Below are 23,809 nucleotides of genomic sequence, written 5' to 3' on the forward strand. Positions count from 1 at the left end.
GTGATGTAGGTTCTCACAAAAGGAAGAGTTTTGCATAGGTTCTAGGCAGCTCCAGGTCTTCTAGCAGAGAGACTGGCATGTGCATAACAGACTGTGGGCTGTCAGTCCTGTTGTACAAACTGCAGAATGGAAACAGAATCCTAGGTCCTGTTCCCACTCTAGCCAGAGAACCACTGTGTTAGCTGGAATTCCTTCCTGGTGTCTGGTGTCACCCTCACTCTTATCCACTTAAACCTACTGGTGGTGGTTCTATCTTTAGCATCTAAACTCAGCCTTAGTTAACAAGTGATGTTTGCCTGCCCATGCAACACAAATTCTGTGCTCAGCAGAGTAAGACAGCTTTCTTCCACCACGCAGGAAAAATCCTTTTGGGTTGGATTTTCATGGGGTAGAGGATAGAGGAAGACAGAAGAGGAAATCTGAGGACTGTTGTTTTATTTCTTTTAATTGCTAGAAACCTCTGATCTACTGGGTGCTGAGCACATCACATAATACTTCCAAAATTGTCAACGGCTTTTCCTCAGTCAGTGTCTTCAGTCAATGGACACCAATGGCTTTCTACTTCTTCTTTGCTTTTGCTTTCTTTCCTTTATTTACTTTATTGAACTTAAGAGATTCATCTTGCCCTTGCTGGCCAGTGATTGCAAGTGGGGAAGGAATAGGAGCATTGAGGTTCAAAGTCTTCTTCTGAAGTTTCAGATCCAAAATATCAAAAGTTATTTGTATCTCATACTGCAGCAGCTCCTTCAGGCATTCGATCTGGATGTGAATGGCCTCACTGATGAGATTTTCTAACTCCTGGAAGAAACGGAACATGGCTGGTGATCAGGGCCCTAGGAAAGGCTGAGGCCATCTGCAGATACAGTCCCCCCACAGGATCCAATGCTGAACACATCAGCTCCTTTTTCTGTATTCTAGAACTTTCCATTTCTCCCATGAGCTCTCTTGGCCACCATTCTCCACCCTACTCTGTGCTCTGAGAGTCTGACTTATAAAGGCTGTCTCAACTGGCTACCTTATCCCTCTGGTTTTAGGCTGAATTCAGCCAATGGGAGGCGCTGGTAGGAGATCCGAGGCTGGAAAGAGAATGAAGTCTCTCGCCTCCCTCCCAGTCTGCTGTGGGTTGGCCCTGACTCTGATCCTCTCCTTACACTACACCTCCTGTCCCATAGCCCTGTCCCATAGCTCTCTTTTTGGACTTTCTTCCCTTCTCGCTTCAGGACTACTATAGTAATAACCCTATTTGAGTGGGTCCTTTATTAATAATATTGTTCTAGGTCTATAGGCCAGTCCCATATTCCCATACCTTCTGATCAATGCGTGTTCCATTTGGATACTATGCCCCTTTCCTATCCTCCTGCCCTCATCTCATTTTTACATCTTGAAGTTCTAGTAGCAGGCTTCATCAGAAGGACAGAGCAAGTTGCTCAGAGAGTGGGCCTGTCCCTCAACCAGCCAGTCATGGAAAGAATAGAAACTCAGCCACCATCTACCATATTAAACAGGAGACACTACCTGTCATCTCAATCAGGACTATGGCATCATGGAATCCTGGAGACATGGACCATGTAACTGTGTTTCTCCAAATTCCCCGTTTGAACAACCAAACTGTAGAGGAGAATTCGTGCTTGTCTGGAGGGGACATACTTGGAGTATCTGATTGCCTAGAAGATATCTCTTTGCAATCTCATATTTTAACTTAAAAATTCATGTAAAATCTGACATTTGCCCTGTACTATCTCCTTGATTGTTTTTATATAAAAATAATATTCTTCCCCTAAGTCTGTGGGAAGGATCATGCTCCAAGAAGATGTATCATGTTTATCCTATGGTCTCCAGCTCAGACACAAGACTAAAGGCACACAGTGGAGGGGACTCTAGTCCATGAGCTCTACCAGGCAGGGACCAACAGCAAAGTAATGAGGGCTGGCAGGGGAGGTGGGAGGGGCAAAGAAGGACAACTGTGTGAACAAGAAGAAGCAAGAGTGTGAGGGAAGGCAGCCCCTCACATTTCTGGCCTTGTCCACATGTTCTAGAGTAAGGTCCCCCAGAGCGGGTGGAGACAAGCTGTTGCTTAGGATCTGCTGTGTTCTTGTTTGCTGGACATCTTAATGCTCTAAGATTGCATGGCAGCCTGACGTGTTATTTCTCTGGAAGACTTGACTTAACCTTAGAAGAGTAACATTTATTCTGTTGTGCTAATTTCTCTTTAAAGATTTTCCCCATATTTTATATATATTTAAGGGAATATTTCATAGGGCCATTCACTCTTTGGCTGATGATTTAGAGACCTTTTGAAATATATAGGCTCTGGGACTCTCTACCTCCACCTCAGCCCCAATCTCCCCAACACATATACACAATTGTGTATACACATACGAGGACAATTGTCTGTGTTTACAGATGATGTGACAGTGATGATATAAGTGCCTATGTCTAGATTAAAAAATGAATTTGGACTCTTCCAGACCCTTAAGAAGTTGGTGGCCCTGGGGCCATGCTAGTTACCATTAGTAAAGAGCTGATCATTGAGCCTCTGGCTCCTGGAGCCTCGGTGGTCTTAAGAGTGGTCAACAAAGGAGCCCAATTTCTTAGATCCATGCCAGACTCTTCTAGATTCTCTCTGACCCCCTAGCCCCACCCCTTTGCCTATCTCAGCATATCACCCACTTGGGCTATCCCCAGTGGCCCTTCCTGTATCATCTTCCCCCACTACGAGGCCTCAAAGAATGAAGAGCACTGAGAGAATCTGTGGTGATTCAGAGCCTAGGGTCTTCTTTAGTGGAATCTGTCACTGATGAATGTTGCAGTGGAAAGAACTTGGACTTTGGGGTCAGCCAAGCCTTAGCCTAAATGTAAACTCTACCCCTTGCTAGCTTGGTGACCCTGGATGAGTCCATTAAATTCCCTGAGCTCCACTCCTCTCATTACTAAAATGGGTACATGAATTACATCTCACAGATTGTTTCATGAAACATGCACACAAAACCTGTGGCCCATGTTCAGTGACTGTCTGTCCCCTTCTGCCCCATCCCATGTGTGCAGACAATGGGGTCCTCTCTGTGAGTCTGACTCCAGCCACCATGTTTTCTTGATAGGAATGGGCATTTGTATGTGACAGGTGAACATCTTTCCATCTCGCAGGCACAGCCTTACCTCTCTCTTCAGAACCCGACTGGGCTGCTCAGGCACCGCCGAGAACGTTCTCTGTAGCTTATGCTCTTGCTCCAGGTGCAACGCCTCCTTTAGGAGCAACATATTCGTGCGTTTCTGCACCTCAGCCATATTGAGTTCTGCCATCTGCTGCTCAAGCTGCCAGATGTCCCTGTCCATGCCCTCAGTCAGAGGGAGGGGATGGGGTGGCGCACACACTTCCAGGTGTGTGACAGTCAGGTTGACCTCCTGGTCCTGGCCCAGGACATACTGGTAGAGTTTGTAGTGGCGGATAAAAGTGTTGTGGAAGTAGTCACAGAGGGCCAGCAGGTGGGTGGTGTTGAACTGCCCCTGGTAATCTCTGAGCTTGTTCCCCAGAATTGTCACAGCCTCAGTGATGGAGCAACCTGCAAGCACAGAGAGGCCAGGCATTAAGTGTGAACAGAGGTAGAGCTGCATTGATAGCTCAGTATCCAGACCCTATGAACGTAGAGCCCACATCCTACCAGCTATTCTATATTACCATTTATTAGCTCTTAAAAACTATGGAGTGTATCACATTTTCCCTTTTGTCTTAGCTTCTAGGAAGCTCAGTGCCTATTTTATGCAATAGCTTATATTTATCTCATTTTATATGGTTATCTCACTCTTTACCTATATTTTGACTTTTAACTCTCATTTTTTTTTAAAGATTTTATTTATTTATTTGACAGAGAGAGAGAGATCACAAGTAGGCAGAGAGGCAGGCAGAGAGAGGAGGAAGCAGGCTCATTGCTGAGCAGAGAGCCCAATGCGGGGCTCGATCCCAGGACCCTGAGATCATGACCTGAGCTGAAGGCAGAGGCTTAACCCACTGAGCCACCCAGGCGCCCCTTAACTCTCATTTTAAAGGTTTACTTCAGCTGTGCTTTATATTGTTTCCACTTCAAAGCCCTCAGAAAGGAGATGAGGGTGTAAAAAAGGGATTCTGGTAAGAGTGGAGCATGAGATGACAAGAGACAGATGTCCAGGCAATCATTATGCTGTAGATGTGTGTCACAGAGTTAGGCAAATATTGTTTCTACCATGCAAAATTCTGCTCTGGAGTTACACCATAGGCAATGCCTTTCCTGAGCAAACCTCTTCTCTCATCTCCTCCCATTCACTCCTTTTTCTCACAACTCCATCAAAAGGTTGGTGTAGTGTTGTGGTTAAGGAGGTAGGACTCTTTGCAGCATATGATTGGATCTTAACACAGAGGGTGGTTCAGTAAATGGTCATTGCTAAGTGAGATGTAAGACCTGGTGAGCAGACATTAGGCAGAGAAAAAGACAAGGGAGAGAGAAAGAGCATGCCCTGGTGTAAGCATACCTGGGTCCTCACACAGATGCCTTCCCTGAAGTGCATTGTAAACTCAGTCAAGTGTCTCTTGTTCCCTGATTCAGTGTCTATGTACGACATATGGACATATGTCTATGGGAGCTTGGGCCAACTGACCACCAAGTCACATGCTTTTGGGGATTCCACAGTTTTATCCACTGAAGATAGAGACCAAGTGTTGGATGCAGGGAGCCTGGCTTTACTCCTGGAGTGGAGGTCCAACGTGTGTAGATCCCTTTCCTTGTCTTTCCTGTGTGAGCTCCCCATGGGGTCCTGGAAGAGTCTCTCACCTTTCCAGCCAGGGGTCTTCATGTTCTTTTAGGAGAGGCAGTCTCAGTCTTGTCCACATGGTTTTTGTAAAGTCCTCCTCACCCCACCCCCACTGTATGTTCATTTTGGCTCCTCACTCTTGGCTCTGTATGAGAATATTTACTTTAAATCTACCCAGAATACTAAGATGGTAAGGCATCACTGTTTTAGAAAAATAGTAGTAGATAAAGCACTACTCCACTTTGAGCCTCGTTAGAATGTGCTGGGAAGTGTTACTTGGATGTAGACTTCAGTCTCCTGCAAAAGGGATGAAGAGGGACCTCTCCCCTGTGCAGAATTGAAGGTTGTCGGGCTGTGTTTTCCCCTTCTTTCAAGGCAAATAAGCAGGTTCAGAGGCCCAAGAGAGTGCTTCTGTTCCAGAGTGGTATAGAGGGAAGGTTTGGAGGCCTGAGACAGCTCTGTCACTTGCTAGCTATAACACTTGGGTCTTCATTCCCACAGATATAAAATGGGATAATTATATTTAGTTGATAGGATTATTATGAGAATCAAATGGGATGATATGTCCAAGTGCCTTGCACAAAGCCTGCTACATGGTAGGAATTAATAAATGCTGTAGGAAAAGAAGAGTTTGTTTCTGCCCTCTGGGAAAAGTCTCTTCTAACCACATCTATAATTCCTTCCTTCTATCTCTCCATCTATTCATCCACCCACCCATCCATCCATCAATCTGTCCATCCATCCATCCACTCATCCATCCATCCATCCATCATCCATTCATCCATCCATTTGTCCATCCATCCATCATCCATCCACTCATCCACCCACGCACCTACACATCCATCCAAGATTAATTTGTCAACTGTTACTGAGTGCTTATTAATACTAAGCTCTATGCTAGGTCTGGCAGTACTATGACAAGACACATTCCTTGCCTTCAAAGTGCTCACAGGAGAGACACATAAGTAAATGTTACATGTATAAAGAGAAACAGAATCATATGAAGAGGAATGTTCAGCTGAGGACAGGGATTCCCCCCTGAGAAGATAATGCATGAGGTACACCTCAGAGACTTAGTGAGACTGAGCCAGTAAAGACAGTAAGAGGGGCACTTCATGGGTACAGCTGAGTGAGAGCATTGGGGCAAGAAGCTGCATGGCATGAGTGGAGAATAAGACTGGGTTTGTTGTTGGCACTTAGAGATGGAGGCAGCATATGGCAAGCATTGAGTGGAGAAGTAGGTGGGAAACAGATGGGAGGGCCTTGGAGGCTACATTCAGAATCCAAATATTTGCACTGTAGGCAGTGCAGGGTCAGCACAGTGTTGTAGGCAGGTTGTACACATGGCTACGGTTGCCTTGAATTAGATCGCATTGATGGTCATGTGGTGCTGGTGCATGGTGTGGCCCAGTCCAGATGAGAGTTACTGTGGCCTGAGAATGCCAGGTTAGCAGGTATGGGCAGGAGAAGATTTGAGTGGCAGGACTGATGATCAGATGTGGAGTGTGGTAGCAACCTGCACAACTCCCACGTGCTCACTCTGGGACAGTTGGAGGGTGGCAGGGCCACCAATAGAATATGTTATAGGTGAGACATTTACCTCTGACATGACCTCTGCCCTCAGAGAGCTTCCAGTTTGTAGAAAAGGGGACAATTACACAAATGCTTAGCCCCTAGCACAGGACTTTGTGCACAGTAGGAGCCGATGAGTACCTAGCGAGTAAATGGACAAATTCTGATGCTAAGTGCGGTGACAGAACTGTTCATTTAACCACCCAGCAAGTATTAGGGGCCTTCCATGTGTCAAGAGCTCATCTGGCTTCCAGAGAGGCAATGAAGGCCTAGGGAGGAAATACACAGAGTATAACCCTCCTCAGAGCTACACAGGTTGGCTGCGCACAGAATAGGAAGAAGTGACTTTGTCAGGGAAGGTGGGGAGCAATTCTCTGAGGAGGTGATGAAAGAGATGAGATGAGCAGTGTCAGAGGAGTTACTTGGCAAAGAGAGGTAGGAAAGAGTGAAGCAAGCAGGGGTAACATTGTGTACAAAGGCCCTGTGGTTGAAGAAAGCATGGCCTATTTGAGGAACTAAAAGGCTGGGGATGAGGGGTTGGCAGGCTAGAAGGCAGCTGGTAAAAGATGAGGTTGGATTCTAGATGATGTTGGGAGATGGGCAGTGGCCTGGAGGTGCTGGACCTCCTAAGCCCCTATGGGAGGAATTTGGTCTTCAGTCCTTAATAGTGGTATTGTTAAAACAATGCCCCTTCCACAACATGGTCAGATCATGATCCTCCTCCTTCTCCCTCTCCCTCGGCTCCTGCCTGGCACACTGGCTTTTCCCTATTTTTCCACCATACTCTGTATACCCTTGTGCCAGGCCTTGGCCTAGGATGCCCTCTCTGGCTGTGGACGTACTCCTCACTCCCAGGATGCCAGCTTCCCACAGACCCCTCCTGGGCCACTCCATCCCCACCCCATTTTCCCTATAAACTAGTTATTTACTGTATGAAGCAAAAGTGAAAGAGCTGAGATGCCCTTCAACAGACAAATGGATAAAGAAGATGTGGTCCATATATACAGTGGAATATTATGCAGCCCTCAGAAAGGATGAATACCCAGCTTTTGCATCTATTTGGATGGGACTTGGAGGAGATAATACTGAGTGAAATAAGTCAGGCAGAGAAAGCCAATTGTCATATGGTTTCACTTACTTGTGAAACATAAGGAATAGCATGGAGGACATTAGGAGAAAGAAGGGAAAAATGAAGGGGGGAGATTAGAGGGGAAGATGAACCATGAGAGACTGTAGACTCTGAGAAACAAACTGAGGGTTTTAGAGGGGAGAGAGGTGGGGGGATGTGTTGGCCCAGTGATGTTAAGGAGGGAACGTATTGCATGGAGCACTGGGTGTTATGTGTAAAACAATGAGTCTTGGAACACTACATCAAAATCTAATGAATTGTTGGAGAGGATGTGGAGAAAGGGGAACCCTCTTACACTGTTGGTGTGAATGTAAGTTGGTGCAGCCACTTTGGAAAACAGTGTGGAGATTCCTCAAAAAATTAAATAAAGAGCTACCCCATGACCCTGCAATTGCACTACTGGGTATTTACCCCAAAGATATAGATGTAGTGAAAAGAAGAGCCATATGTATCCTAATGTTCATAGCAGCAATGGCCACAGTCACCAAACTGTGGAAAGAGACAAGAGGTCTTTCAATAGACGAATGGATAAAGAAGATATGGTCCATATATGCAATGGAATATTACGCCTCCATCAGAAAAGATGAATACCCAACTTTTGTATCAACATGGACAGGACTGGAGGAGATAATACTGAGTGAAATAATTCAAGCAGAAAGAGTCTATCATATGGTTTCACTTGTGGAGTATAAGGCATAACTTGAAGGATGTTAGGAGAAGGAAAGGAAAAGTGAAAATGGGGGACGTTGTAGGGGGAGATGAAGCCAGAGACTGTGGACTCTGAGAAACAAACTGAGGATTTTAGAGGAGAGGAGGGTATGTGGACAGGTGAACCTGGTGGTGGATATTAAGGAGGGCATGTATTGCAAGGAGCACTGGGTGTTGTGCATAAACAACGAAACTTGGAACACTGAAAAAATAAAATTACATAAAAAAAAAGAATGATGTACTGTATGGTGACTAACAGAACATAATAAAAAATAAAAAATAAAATAAAATACCCCCCAAAAGCTCTAAGTTTACTGAAAATAACTAAAACAATTAATTTTGTAAATTTTTTGTCAAAGAAATGGCACTTTTGCATGACATTTTAAGATTTGAAGCATTGTTATTATCATTATGTATATATATAAATTGCTTCTTTGAACATGTAATTTGATAATCACAATTTACATAAATAAATAAATTACATTAAAATTACTTAGAAGGTACAGTTGTAATGTTAATTTAGATGTTGACAGATTTTTATGTTTTATTTAAAAATTTTTTTATTGTTATGTTAGTCACCATAGAATTCTTCATTAGTTTTTGATTCAGTGTTCCAAGTTTTATTGGTTTTAAATTTTTTAAAGATTTATTTATTTATTTATTATTAGAGAGAGAGAGAGAGCATGAGTGGGGAGATAGGGAGGGGCAGATGGCAAGGGAAAGAGAAAATCCCCAAGCAGACTCTCCACTGAATATAGAACCAGATATGGGGCTCAAACCCAACCATGAGATCATGACTTGAGCCAAAATTAAGAGTCAGACACTTAACCAACTGACCCACCTAGGTGCTCCCACCCATTGACACCTTTTAAATTTTGAATTTAATTTAAAAATTTTAGTCACCTTTTAAAATTTTTTTAAAAATTTTTAAATTAAAATTCAATTAGCCAAGGTTTAGTACACCCCATTAGTTTTTGATATATATAATGTTTGGTGACTCATTAGTTTAACTCTAAATTAAATACAAAGAATAAGGTTTATATATATATAAAGCAGATGTACCTACAATATGTAATCAGAATATTTATGATGTTAAAACTTAAAAGGGGTGGATCATTAAGGAAAAATGTCTAAAATGCGTCCTCGGTATGACCCAGTGACTCCACTTTGGAGTATATATCCAAAGAAATGAAATCAGGAACTTGAAGAGCTATCTGTACTCCCTTGTTCATGGCAGCATTATTCACATTAGCCAAGACACTAAGTGTCTGTCGATGGATGAATGGTTAAAGATATTGTGAGATAGATAGATATAGAATATAGAGAGAGAATTCTATGTCTATAATATATATCTCTATGTAGAATATATATAAAGAATATCTATCTATATACATAGAATATTACTCAATCTTAAAAAAGAAGGAAATCCTGTCATTCCCAGCAACATTGAGGGACCTGGAGGACATTATGCTAATTGAAATGAGCAAGATACAGAAAGACAAATGCTGCATCATCCCACTTACATGTGAAATCTAAAAAAAGTGAAACAGAGTAGAATGACGGTTTCCAAGGACTGGGGGGAGGGGAAAATGGGGAGATGTTGGTCAAGGAGCATAAAGTTCTAGTTATGCAGGATGAATAAGTTCTGTAGATCTTCTGTACGGGATAGTGCCAAGAGCTAGCAATACTGTTTGCATATTTGAAAATAGCCAAGAGAGTAGATCTTAAATATTCTCACTGCACATAAAAGTGGTAACTGTGTGAAATAACTAATTAGCCTAATTGTGGTAATCATTTAAATATTTGTAAATATTTTTGTCAGTAATACCTCAATAAGGCTTGGGGTATTTCCCACAGAAAATATTCAGAAAATAAATAAAACAGCTTCTAGGGAAATGGATAATGCTTTAGTGTGCTGCAGTGTGTAAGGCCCTTTTTCTCCATTTTCTGTTTTGATTCTCAGAGCCTCTCACCTGTGTCACAGAGCCCCAGCAGGCCCTGGAACAATGGCCCATGTGTTCCTTGGCCCATCTCCTGTGCTGGGAACTATCTGTCCAGGCAGATGATCCTGGTGACCCCTTCATTCCTGAACTTGTGTCCCAGGTCCTCAGTGGGGAGGGGGGCGCGGGGCCAGTTGGAGCCCTGTGTTCCATAATCACTTGGAGCTTTCCAAAAATACACACACACACACACACACACACACACTCCACAAACCCCAGCCACACATACACACATCTCAAAAAAGGAAGTGCTGACCCAAGAGGGCTAGCTTGGGAATGACTGTTCCTCAGTTATGAGCCAGATTGAGCCCAAGAAACTCAGACACTGACATGCAGGCAGTCATGAAATTCTCACCTGGTAAAGGATAAAGCCAAAGCCCCCAGATGCCCCATTCTGCTAAGCGACCTTTACACACGGCACCTGTCTTCAGGACTTCAGTCCCCTCACCTGTCACATGGCCACTAGGTCCCTTCCTGCATAGATATAAGCTTTGTGCTGCTCGGATCCGGTGGGGCTGTCATTCTATTCTTTTTTTTTTTTTTTTTTTTGGTTTTGGAGAGGGCATGGAATATGACACAGAATATATAAGTCTCCATTTTTAAAAAACTTTTATTTATTTGACAGAGATCACAAGTAGGCAGAGAGGCAAGCAGAGAGAGGGAGGAGGAAGCAGGCTCCCTGCTGAGCAGAGAGCCTGATGTGGGGCTTGATCTCAGGACCCTGAGACCATGACCTGAGCCGAAGGCAGAGGCTTTAACCCACTGAGCCACGCAGGTGCCCCATCCATTTTTTAAAATAGTACTCCTGTACATTACATAATGACATGACAAGAGTTGAAGACTCCTCTAAAAGAAACATGCAAGCAAGTACCCCAGTGGAGGCAAACCCAGGCCCTGCAGTGTGGCAAGGAGGAAGGGGAAACATGAGGAGATGGGGTGGGTGCTTGCATGAGGAAGGCATCTTGATGCAGGATACTGGGGGCCAGGAGTCATGGAGGGCTTCCTACAAAAAGGATACTGGGAGCCCAGAGTGGAAGAATGGGGAGGTTGGCAGGAGATGGTGGGGAAGGGCACTCCTGGAGAAGGGACCACAGGGATAAAGGCCGGACGCAAGTAGGGTACAGCATGGGCATGTGCATGATCCACATGGCTCAGAGTTTCTGGGAGGAAAAGCCGGAGTCTGGGGGACTTGCCTGGGGGAACAGAAGGGCTTTGTGTCTTCAGTTTGCAAAGGGCAAGCTTGTGTATGTCACAGGAAAAAGCTGGACTTCAAAACAGAAGCTGGGCTCCTCAACCAGAATTTGTGGACCCCAAGGATGGGCCACGAGGCTGACTAGCACTTCTAAAATTGCATCCAGAATTTCACATGCATTTCCCCCCGCCGGGGGAGTGTGTGCAAAGAAAGAACCATCACATTTCTGAAAGGAAATGAACTGTGGCTGAGAGCTGCAGAGCCACTCAGAGGTCTGAAGACGGGAAGGGAGAGGTCAGCTGGGCATTTCAGAAGTGTGGCAGTGATGTGCAGAGGATGGCAGGTACGATCAGTAAAGGAATCTCAGAGGCTGGGGGACCAGGGTGAGGTCATTGGTTTCTGATCATCAAAGCCAGACTCCAGATTGGTGTAGCGGTGACTGAAATTCACGAGGTGAGTCATTGCATCTTCTCTGAGCTCCACGCAGCCAAAAGAACATCCTGGCAAGTGCCCTTTCTCTCCTCCAGCCTGGTCTGGAGTACATGGGGCTGGGATCACTTGCATCTTCCAGACGTGTGGTTGGCCACAACTGCCTGGTTTGTCAAGGCCGGCCCCTGGTCTTCTTTATTCAGCTCCCGGCACAGAGCCCAGATTTGAATCAAGAAGTCTGAGGGCCAGGGTACCTGGGTGTCTCAGTAGGTTAAGACTCTCCCTTCAGCTCAGGTCATGATCCCAGGGTCCTTGGATTAAGCCCTGCCTCTGTCGGGCTCCCTGCCTAGTGGGGAGCCTGCTTCTCCCTCTCCCTCTGCAGCTCCCTCTGCTTGTGCTCGCTCATGCTCTCTCCCTCCCTCCTTCTCTCTCAAATAAATAAATAAATTCTTTAAAAAAAAACAAGAGGTCTGAAGGTCCAGTCATGTTGAATGACCTCAGCAAATGCTGGCAAGTGCTCCCAGCTACCTGTCATCCTTGCAGGTGCCCTCTTATGGGCATAACTATGGCCTTAGTCTTAAGGTCGTAAAACCCAAGTATGGACCTCCTCCATGGTCACAGGAGAAGGAGTCCCTGGGCTGGATTTTAACTTCCAGCCCCAAGACTCTTTTGACCAGCTCTGGTTTTCAGCAAAGATCATCCCAAGCTGGCTCAGGAGACACACTTTCTTGGCCCTCAGACCATTCTCCATTTGCTGCAGGTTGAGGAGGTTCTGATGACTCAGAAAGCCAAGGATTAAGTCTCAGAGAGAAGCCTCTAGCTGCCAGGGAGACAGATCTGTACGTGCAAGTTGCTCTTCAAAAACAGGGAGGGGCCTTCATTTGCATTGGCTGCTGGGAACTTCCTGAAGACGGTCCCCAAGCCCCTGGAGGCCAGCACCTGCATGGGGATGGAGGCACAGCAGTGGAGGAGAGCAATAAACTGGGAAAGAGCGGGGGTGGGGTGAAAACACCAGATGCTCCAGAATTAGGGCAAAAAGCCACTGGGCTTGGACTAGTCACTGTGGGTGTCCTCCTCCCAGTGCCCCTCATATGTGGAGTTTGAGGCTGGGTAAAAGCAAGGGAGATGTGCCACGTCCCAGAAGGGTTGGGAACAGTGAAGAGGTGCTGCTCCTTCTGGGTGGGAGTGAGGGGGAGGATCCAGGTGCCACCAGTGCCCCCTGACAAACCAGTTTGTTTGCCCCTGCCTTGGCTCAAAGGGGAGGAGCCAAGTCAGGCTGCAGCCTGGATGGCTTACCTTTTTGAGCACCGACGGGGCTGGCATGGGACAGTGGGAAGCAGACAAAAGCACAGGACACACATCTCCACCCTCATCCTGCATCCTCGAATGCTGTCCCCTGCCCATCTCTCTGCTCATGGTAAGGTTCTGCCAAACTCATTTATACCAGGTGCCAACGACAGTGACAGCTCAGAAGACAGGGTATGCTTTCCTTGAGGGAGCAGAGGACTCTTGTTCGGGGAGTTCCCACTGGGTCATCTCAGTCTCCACCCAATCCCTCCCAGCTCTGTGAGACAAGTGTAGGCACTTTACCATGAGAGAAACTGAGGCTCAAGGAGTAAAGAAATTTGCTTAAGGTCACATAGCTGGTGGGGTGGGGAAGTCAGAATTCAAAGCCCAGCCTGACCCACCACCCACTTTCAACCAGCCATGGGCTCTCTCTGTAGACCCTTGGAGGTGGACACTGGAAGGAGCCCCCAATCCTCTCTGTCATGGTTTTCCAAAGGATGTTCTGCAATCTGTATTACATAGAAATGAACGCTCTGCAGCCAGAGACCTTGAAGACCAAAAGAAATTAAATGGAGCCCTTAATTTGCTGGTGGGCTCAGCGAATGGCCAAAAATGGTAGAGTATAGGCAATATTGCTCAAATTTATTTGAGGCAAATGCTCTCTCAGACCAAGGAGCACATTTTGACAGCTATTGGACTAGTCTAGTCCTCTCATGCTAGAGATGGGAAACTGAGACTCCTTTCTGCCTCCATGAGTCTGACTGCTCTAGATACCTCACACAAATACAATCCTACAGGACATGGCCTTTTGTAGCTGGCTTATGTCACTTAGCATAATGTCCTCAAAAGTTATCTAGAATTTCGGGGTGCCTGGGTGGCTCAGTAGGTTAAAGCCTCTGCCTTCGGCTCAGGTCATGATCCTAGGGTCCTGGGATCGAGCCCCGCATCAAGCCCCGCATAGGGCTCTCTGCTCAGCAGGGAGCCTGCTTCCTCCTCTCTCTGTGCCTGCCTCTCAGCCTACTTGTGATCTCTGTCTGTCAAATAAATAAATAAAATCTTAAAAAAAAAAGTTATCTAGAATTTCCTCCCTTTGTCAGGCCAAGTGACATTTCATTTTATGTATGCATTCCATTTTGTTTATCCATTCACATGCTGACGGACATGTAAATCCATATGGATGGGTTGCTTCTGCCTTTTGGCCATTGTGAACAAAGCTGCCATGAACATGGGAGGACACATATCTGTTCAAGTCCCTGTTTTCAGTTCTTTGAGTGGGGGGTGGGGTTAGACCCAGAAATGGCATTGCTAGGTCACATGGCAATACTATGTTTAATTTTTTGAGGAACCTCCCTACTATTCTCCTGCCTAATAGGTGCTTTGCTTTTGTTTTTAAGATAAAACAATAGTCACATTACAGAAAAAAACTACCCCAACAGCAGGATTAGAAAGACTTTGTTGACCTTGTAACTATTTCCTCATGGTTCACTCTCCTGGGATCAAAGGGCAAATACAGAGCCAAGTATTTTAGGTTGTCATGGGCTTTTGTCAGAACTCCTCTTTGCCACAGGTGGTCCCCCAACCTCATCTGCTTAGCACAGGCACCCCCTCACTGTTCCTCACCCCCATTCCTCAAGAAGTTGACTTTTTTCATTAAAAAGGAAGGTTTTTTATTTTTAAGTTTTTATTTAAATTCTAGTTAGTTAACATAGGTTGTTATATTAGTTTCAGGTGTGCAATATATTGAATCAACACTTCTATATATCACCCAGTGCTCAGTGCTCATCACAAGTGCCCTCCTTAATCCCCGTCCCCTATTTTATCCAAACCCCACCTACCTCCCCACCGATAACCATGAGTTTGTTTTCTATAGTTAGGAGTCTGTATAAGAAGTTTGCAAGCTTAATGCTGAAGAACTTTGGCAGGAAGAACAGAATCTGGGGCCAGAAGATCTCAAGGTTAGTGATGGTTCTGCCCTTTACTGTGTGATAATTTGTAAGTTACCTAACCTCTCTGAACCTCAGCTGCCTCATTTTGAAATGGGTACAGAGTAGCCACCCATCTACAATTGCTGTGAACATTAAAGGGATGATCTATGAGGAGAGCTCAGCACATAAGGAAGGCTCCATCCCCTCACACAGTGCCCTGGCAATGTTTGCTGGAGAATGGCTGTGTGAGGGGTGGATTGGACTGATTCAGGGAGGAGGCTTTGGAGGACGAACAGAAGTCTTCAGGCAGAAGGTTCAAAGCAACCCATTTCAATTCAGCAGCAGGAGGAACATTCTAGAAGCAAGAGCTTTATTAAAGGAGCAGTCTAGACTTGAGGAGTGAGGAGGTTTTTGGCTGGTGAGAGGATTTTTGAATAATGTGTGTGTGGTGGTGTTGGTGCGGCTGAAGTCAGGTGATCTCTTGGGTTCCTTTTTGATTGAGCTGACAGTCTTACAGCCACATCTAAGGGCACTGTGGGCCAAGCCCTGCAGCTGTCCCAAGTTTAGTGAAGGGAATCCTGACTTTGAATCTTCATCATCATCCTTGTTGTCATCATCCCTGAGTTGAAAATGACTAAGTAATCCCATGGCCTCAGGGACACGGAACTGTACCTAGACTAAAAACAGGCTATTCCATCCCCAGGCCTTGTCCCCGCTGATGTCCAGCTGGCTAGGGAAGGACATGGGAAGTTAGAGGTAGAGCATGAGCTCACTCCAAAGGGCCAGAGGTCAGGTTTGAGGGCACCAGTACGACCCGCCCACGCACAGGTGTCACATATGGGCCAGAACACATTAGCCAAAGGACATAGCTCCTCTTCTTAGCTGGGCCTGCACCACCCACCACCTTGGAGCCATCCTACTGAGGGGCAGGATCCCAGTCACATGCTGTAACTCCAGGTGACCCAGTTAGGAGCCCCACCCCCAGGTGTTCCACACCTTGTTCTTCCAGGTGCTCAGCTCTTCCTGCATGCCAGCAGTCTCATTCCACTTACCATGGGGTGCTCTCCCGGGTTTCATGCTTCTTAGACTCTCATGTAGCCCATGTACAGATCCCTTCAGTCAAGATGGAAGGTCACATGGCAGGACATGTGCTCTGCTGTCAGACGGACCTGGATTCAAATCCCAACTCCATCTACTGGAGGTGTGACCTGGGCCAAGTTATTTCAACTCTTCGGGCCTCAATTCCTCATCATTAAAATGATGTCTGTGATGCAAGATCACAGTGAGGCTTATAGATGTTACATGGGAAAATGCCAGGATCATAGAGTCCTCACTGTTCTTCCCTCTGCAGGGTGTATGTCCCTCAGGGAAGGCTGGGGGAGGTTTCTATGGCACAGTCTTGATTTCTGGCCTAACAGTCTCACGAGAGCTGTGACCTTAGTGTATGGGCTGAATTAACAGCATGTCCCCCGTAATTCATATGTTGAAATCCTAACCCCTGTGCCTCTAGACAGGATTGAACTTGGAAATAGAATCTTTGAAAGAGATAATTCAGGTTAAATGACGTCATGTGGATAGCCCTAATTCAATATGACTGGTGTCCTTGTGAAAATAGGACATTAGGACACACACACACACACACACACACACACACACACACACACACAGGAAAGGTCATGTGATACGCACAGGGAGAAGGTGACCATCTAAAAGCCAAGGAGAGAGGCCTCAGAGAGGCCTCAGAAGAAACCAACCCTGCCAATACCTCGATCTCGACTTCCTGCCTCCAGAATTGGGAGACAATAAATGTCTGTTGTTGAAACTGCCCAGTCTGTGGTACTTTGTTATGACAGCCCCAGCAGACTGACAGACTCACGGAGGTAGCTCTGAAAGGGCAATTGCCCATTTGTCCCAAGAAATGCTCTCTCAAGATTTCAATCAATGGCCTTTGTGGAAGCTTCCACTCTCCAGCAACAAATAAGTTGTCACCAAAGGCTCCTCCTCCAGGTCTAATGGGAGAGACATGGGGTTCAGGCCACCCTGGAGAAGGCTGCTGGACAAGCTACTTTCCAAGTCGAGTGAAAGTGCATTTTTTCTCAGCTTGTGCTAGTCCTGAATCACTGGAGGCTCCCTGACATGGGTTGGGGTACTCAGGGGGCTGGTGGTGTAGACCCTGGGCAAGGCCATAAGTGTTCTGGTAGGAAGTGCTTGCATAGGTTACCTTGGGGAAATAATGCCTCCTGCTAGCCCCAGGTTTCTGGAGACAAGTGGTATGGCTGCCTTCAATCCTATGTCTGCCAAGATGACATTTCCTGGAGAATCAGGAGTGGCCATGGATGGAACTACCAACAGGGGGCTATGACTGACTGAGCACTCACCGGCCTATCTCATGCTTCCACCAACTTATCATCAAGGCCCACTTCCTCAAAGCCCCAGGAAATGGGGCCAAACCAGAAGGAAAGAGGTTCTTCTAGCCCAGATGTGTAAGGAAAGCATCAGAGGGTGAAGTCTGAGGCAAGATAGGCTGTTCCCCTCACCCCTCACCTGCTGCAATGCGTCAGTCAAAGATAGGATGTATGGGCCTTCTGGGTACCCCAAATCTCTGCCACTCCCAGATGCAAAGTTGGACACCTCAAGGGTTCCGATATGCCCCAATACCTCTCTCTTCTCCTTTCCCAGAGACTCAACAGGGTGTGCAAAATATGCCCACTTCCTGCGATTTCTTCCCATTAAGACAGAGCAGCAGCTTGTTGTTTCTCTGTGCTGGGCCCGGTGACTTCCCTCCAGGCCCATGGAGACAGCAGGATGGGATCTGCCCAGGGCTTCCTGTAGGCTGGCAGTGGAGGTGAGGTCCACAGGACTCTCTCTTTTGGCCTGGGGTTGAGACTGGATCATCCTGGTGAGACATTTGCCAGGACAGAATCAGCTTGTGCTTTTGAATAAAGGGCAGCTCTTTCCCTCCTGGTAGCAAGGCCCGAATGGGCCAGGAAATAAGCCAGGCTGGCAGCTGTCCTGTCAAAGCTTTGAATCACTGTTGTACAAACATGAGCTTCCTTAAATACTATCAGCCAGATTTGTTATCTAGTATGCAAACAGAATTCAACCATCCTTAGCCTCAAATTAACAACAACAACAACAACAACAACAAGAAATCCCTGGAGAAGTTCCCTTCTGAGAAGAGTGACAGTCTCCTGTGGACATTAGTCGAAACAGAAGCTTGCATGTGAGCTGGCCAGCCAGGGGGACCCCACAGTCTGCATCCTGCACCTCTCCACCTGTGATGGGTGGGACGTAGATCCCTGAGCAGGGGCAGGGTGGGATGTGAGATGGGAAGCACTACAACTCTTTCCGGACCTGACCTGCTGTCTTGACAGCTCTTCCTGTCCCTTGCTGCTTGGATCCCCTAACAAGGGTAGTGAACAGATGCCTTCCCCCTTATGCTTTTGGGCAGTGGCACTTCTTCACACGTGTGCCCAAGGGCAGGTCATGGGTGTGGGGTGGCTCCATTAGGCACTGGGCTTGAGGTTGTCTGGACCTCCATTCTGCTGGCCTGTGACTGGAATACATCTGCAGTCCTGCTTGCAAGGTGAGGGGAAGACAAGAAATTTTGCAGACAGTAAGCCCTCTGAGGGATGTCAAGCAGCAGCTTCTAGTCCTGGACAGCCAGCACCTTCTGTTCATTCCATCTCCCGCCTGTGTGTCATGGGCACATGGGAGTTAACATTTATTGAGCATTTACTATGTGCCTGTCACTGTGCTATACATCTAGCAGGCCCTGTCTCATTTAATCTTCCCAACTACACTAGGAGTTAGAACTATTATGACCCTCATTTTAGAGCTGAGGAAATGAAGGTACAGACAGGTACAGTAACTTTCCAAGGTTACACAGTAATAAGTGGTGGAGGTGGAATTTCAACCCAAATCTTCTGACTGCGGAGTTTAGTGCTAATCCCCCTGACATCACCTGGACACACAACACTCAAGACAGTCACCCTGGACAAGTCAAGCACCCTAACCTCCTCTCTGCCTACAGGAAATATCATCTCCAGGGGTACCAATGGTTGGTTAATTAATTTTTTTCAGGTAGCACCTACTGTGTGCCACATGCTGCATTTGGCATGGGGGCACAGATAGAGGGAGAAAAGTGAAGTGGGTATAGACCCCTCTCCAGGAGATCCAGCCTCCTCAGGGTCTAGCCTTTCTTGCTGTCTAACCATGGCTCTTTGGGGGAAGAGTTTAGATCTGAATAGATAAAGAAGGAGGATACCTCCATGGACACAGGGTTTGAGAAGAATGAGGCAGCCACTGCTGGTGGCAGTGGCGGGGATGATTGCATGCATGTGCGTGCCCAGAGAGGATACAGCTGCAGAAATCCAGTTATGAAGTGTTGAGGACCTTGGGAAGGTGTGGCCATGGCTAGGAGAGAGGAGGCCAAACTTGGGCCTGATGTGGGAGGGTCTGAGACTGGCTCTGGGTGGCAAAGTCTGGGGACCTGGAGAGTGAGGGGATGGAATAGGGTGTGGGAGTGTGAGAGGCCCTGGGCTCTAAGATCAGCACAAGGGGCATCTCAGAGGTGATGCACAGGGCCTCGGCTGGGGCAGGTTGAACAGAGAGAACATTTGGAAACACCCTCCAGCAGATGGGGCTGATGTCGTGTCCCCCTTTGTCCACCTGGACATTGGCTCAGTTGGCCCCCACTGGCATTGTGTCCTGGATTAGGAGGGGAATCTACCCAGAGCTGGTAAGCACAAGAAGGAGCAAAGGGTACATGGACCAACTCCTTAGAGAATGTGGTCTAGACCTGGGTAGTGTGGCTCAAACAACACCAGGCGGTAGAGAAAGAATAGATTAAGGTCGGGTTGGGAATTGGGTTGAGTGGGAACAGAGCTAAGTAAGCAAAGACAGGGGTTTTGGGAACAAAGCCAAGAGGAGCAAACCAGGTACGTTCAATGAACAGTGCTATAGGGTTGCTTCCTGCTGCAGTGGTAAGACCTACACTTCTGGATGGACAACAGACCCCATGGGAGTGCCTGAAATCCCTGAGGAATGGGTATTATAATAATAATGGCTAACCAACTGCACATTCACAGGGCTTCCTTGTACCGGTCACTGTTCCAAGTGTTTTACATAAATGAACTCATCTAATCCTTGCAAGGATCCCATGAAGTTGGTGAGATTCCTGTCCTCCTCTTGTCCCTACAGTCATCTGAAGCAGAGAGAGGTTAAGGGATCCTCACAGGGTCACACAGCAAGGAAATGGCAGAACCAGGACTTGAACCAGGGCACCAGGAATGTTGAAGACCAGTCCAGCTTGAGACTGGTGTTGACTATAAAATGAGGAGGACACTCCCATGGAAGAAGGAAGCTTCAGCTGAAATTCTATCCCCTATCTCGGGAGAACTGATGAGCTTGTTCATGCTCTTGCAAGTGTCCCTGTACTGGATTTCCGAGAAGCTGTGTGGGTATGGCACGGAGGTCATCTGGGCCAGCCTGACCATCCTCAGGAGCAACAGGCATCATCCTGAATGGCACCATGGGGGACCTAAAATGAGCAGGACCTAGCTCAGGACGCCTGGTTCTAGAGTGGCTCCATATCCATGGGTGCTCCCACCACAACCCACTGTCACTCCCTGCAAATCACAGCCAGCACGTGGTATTACTCCCAAGAGTCAGCTCAAACAATGAGTCTGTTACCTGTGAGCGGAGCTGGGAACAGTCTTGCCTGCCTCTTTCTCGCCTCCCCACTTCCCAAACAAGTCTGCCAGTTTCCTTTACTTCCTTGGACTGCCTCTGGCTGAAGTGCCAGCCCCTTTGCACTCAGCCCATTGTCCTGCCCCACTCCCTGTGATGCAGGGTCAGCTGCGTTAGTGCTGGCGTCTGAGGAGAAAGGGCCTCAGATGATCTCTGCTGCCCTCGGGAGGAAGCTGATGCTGCTTCTGAACCTGTGGAGGCTGATCTGTCCTGGGTGCTGCATCCAAGTGCATGCAGCCATTTCTGATCATGCCATCTCTGAATCACATCATTCTCTCAAGTCTTCTGTCTTTGTCCCTATGGTCCCCTCCTAAGAATAATGGCTAACTCTCACTGAGTCCTTACTAGGCACCAAATTCACATTATGAGCTTTATGTATATAACCTCATTTAATCCTTAAAACAATCCCAGGAAGTGGGTATTCTTGCTTTTCCCATTTTCTAGATCTGTAACCAGAGGCTTGGAGGTGATGTGACTTGCCAAGGACCATATATCCAGTAAGGGACTGACATAAGATTGGAATGTTCCCTTTGGGTGCTGAGCCTTCTGATGGATTCTGATTTCAGTGAGTCAAATTTCAGGCATGAGAGGCCCACCCAAGAGCTTGTTTCTATTCTGTGTTTGTACCAACCATGTTTCTCAAATTTGGGGATAATTTAAAGGTAAGAGAAAGAACTCATAAACTGGAGAGCCCAGGATCAAGATTTAGAAGATGTCAGGAGGAAGGAAAGATGGCCAACACTGACAAGATGGAATCAGCGGGAATAATTGTGAAGTCTTGCATGAATAATCAAAATTGCCATTGCACAAGGGCAGGATGGGAAAAGTGGTTCCCATGTGGGACTGCCTGCCCTATATAAATCAATGTGACTTTGATGTTGATTAAGTAAACTTACCCATAGGCTATATAAACAGGAGCATCATCACCAGGACAGAGGAGGCGATAAAATCCCTAATCACTTCACTGATCAAATTGCAGGCTGTTTTGTGTTTGGATTTGGATGATATATTTTAAGAACAATATTGGCAATCACAAGTATGCCCTGCGAAGGGCAGGAAAGAAGATGGCAGTGGTGGGGAGTTAGGGGGAAAGGGTCTATGGAAATGATTTCATATTAAGAAAGACAAAAGTGACTGGGGATTTCTAGTCTAAACGTAAAGACATGATAGTCACATTTTATAAAGCAAATGAAATATCTGCCGGTCCTGCATTCTGGTTCTAGAGGACAGACTTTGATCATTTGAGTAAAAGGTGCAGAAGACAGATGTAGCTAAATATAAAGAGGAACTTCCAAATAAGAGGAGTGGTTGTACAATAGAATGAATTGTTTCAAAAGGAGAGAGCACCCTATAGCTTGGAGGGTGTCGGCAGAGGCTGGAAGAACCTTGTTGGCTGGTTGAAGGGGCTCCCCGCAGTAGAGGGAATTAAGTTCCTGGATCACCAAATGTCCTTCCAACTGCACGGTTTTAGAAATCCACAAGGCATAGCTAGGCTGTGCTGGCAAGTTATGCAATAACCAGAAATGCTGAAAGCACCAGTATGAGCTAATCTACCAAGTCTGAAGTTTGGTTTGCATCATCATTGACTGACTTTCACAGACTCAGCTTATGGAAGTCTCTGATGGAAACTTGAAAGAGCCCGAGTTCCCACCTGCTTGGGGCTGACATTCTTCTTCCTGCTCGTCAGTGTTTGTTCTGGCCATGAGCCACTACAGAGCTCAGCTGACAGGCTTGAACTCTGATACCTGTGCACTGCTGTGAGCAGCAGGGAACAGGACCAAGAGGGATACCAGGAAGGCTGCAGGGATGAGGGCTGAGTGGGGGGTTGGGTGGGATACAGTTACCAAGGATCTCTGAAGTCAGCCCAGAAGCAGGGCCATGTCTGGCTTAAGCCTTCAGACCGGGATCACTGGTTTGGAGGAGAGAAGGTAAGGAAGGGTACATGAGCAGTTTAATAAAAAGTCTAATCCACGTGCATATAAGATGTGTGATTCAGTGCCAGCCCCTAAATAGCTTGAAACGGAGGAGTGATGGGATTTTATTTGTGTCTGAACAAAATCACCATGCTGTTCAGTGAAAAGATGCAGTACGAGATTTGAAAACTGTGGGTTGGTCAAGAGATGGAGGTGGGTTAGAAACAGTGGTGGACAAGGAGCTGGTGAAAAGTAAGATTAAGGAGGGACATAGAGTTACTGTTGCTGGGACTGGTGGGTGAACTCTGGGCACATAAGGAATGGGGATATCATGTATGAAGGACAGGGTGTCTTGTGTCCTATTTGCTTGGCAGTGGTTGGAGGCCTTGGACAGAAGTCCAGCAGAGGACCTCAAATATGCCACATGTTAAAAAAATATTATACTGAGGGTCACCTGGGTGGCTCAGTGGGTTAAAGCCTCTGCCTTCGGCTCAGGTCATGATCTCAGGGCCCTGGGATTGAGCCCCACATTGGGCTCTCTGCTCGGCAGAAAGCCTGCTTCCCCCCCCCCCCCGCCTGCCTCTTTGCCTACTTGTGATATCTCTCTCTCTCTGTCAAATAAATAAATAAAATCTTTTTAAAAATATTATACTGAAAAAAATTTCAAAATAAAGAAATACAGAAAAGTTTCAAAAAGAGTATATAATCAAGGCAGTATGGTATCGGCAAAAGAATAGACGAACAGGGCAGACACAAGAGAGATCCCAGAAACAGACCCACACAAATATATGTGACTGATATTTAACAGAGGAGCAAAGGCAATATGATGGAGCCAAGATAATCTTTTCAACAAATAGTGCTGGAACAACTGGACATCCACATGTATAAAAATGGAATCTAGATACAGATCTCATACCTTTCCCAATAATTAACTCAAAATGGATCATAGGTCTAAATCTAAAATATAGTACTATTAAACCTCTAGAAGATAACATATATAAAAAACGTAGATGATCTTGGGTTTGGTGATGACTATTATAGATACAACACAAAGACATAGTCTATGAAAGAAGAGCTGGTAATTTGGACTTCTTTAAAATTTAAATTTTCTGCAAAAGACA

At 46.4% G+C, this 23,809-nt stretch overlaps 1 protein-coding gene across 1 annotated transcript in view; it reads right to left on the bottom strand.

The window, feature by feature from the left end:
* Positions 1-426: 426 nt before the first annotated feature.
* C2H8orf74 (chromosome 2 C8orf74 homolog) overlaps positions 427-23,809 on the bottom strand; it is a 29,272-nt gene continuing 5,889 nt past the window's right edge. Inside the window, exons 3-4 of the mRNA XM_047719880.1 lie at positions 3,157-3,560; positions 427-798 (exon numbers count right to left, since the gene is read on the bottom strand). Of these exons, the coding sequence (XP_047575836.1) occupies positions 559-798; positions 3,157-3,560 (644 nt within the window). The 3' untranslated portion in view covers positions 427-558. The remainder of the gene's footprint in view (positions 799-3,156; positions 3,561-23,809) is intronic.

This window comes from Lutra lutra, chromosome 2, assembly GCF_902655055.1.
Source record: "Lutra lutra chromosome 2, mLutLut1.2, whole genome shotgun sequence".
NCBI lineage: Eukaryota > Metazoa > Chordata > Mammalia > Carnivora > Mustelidae > Lutra > Lutra lutra.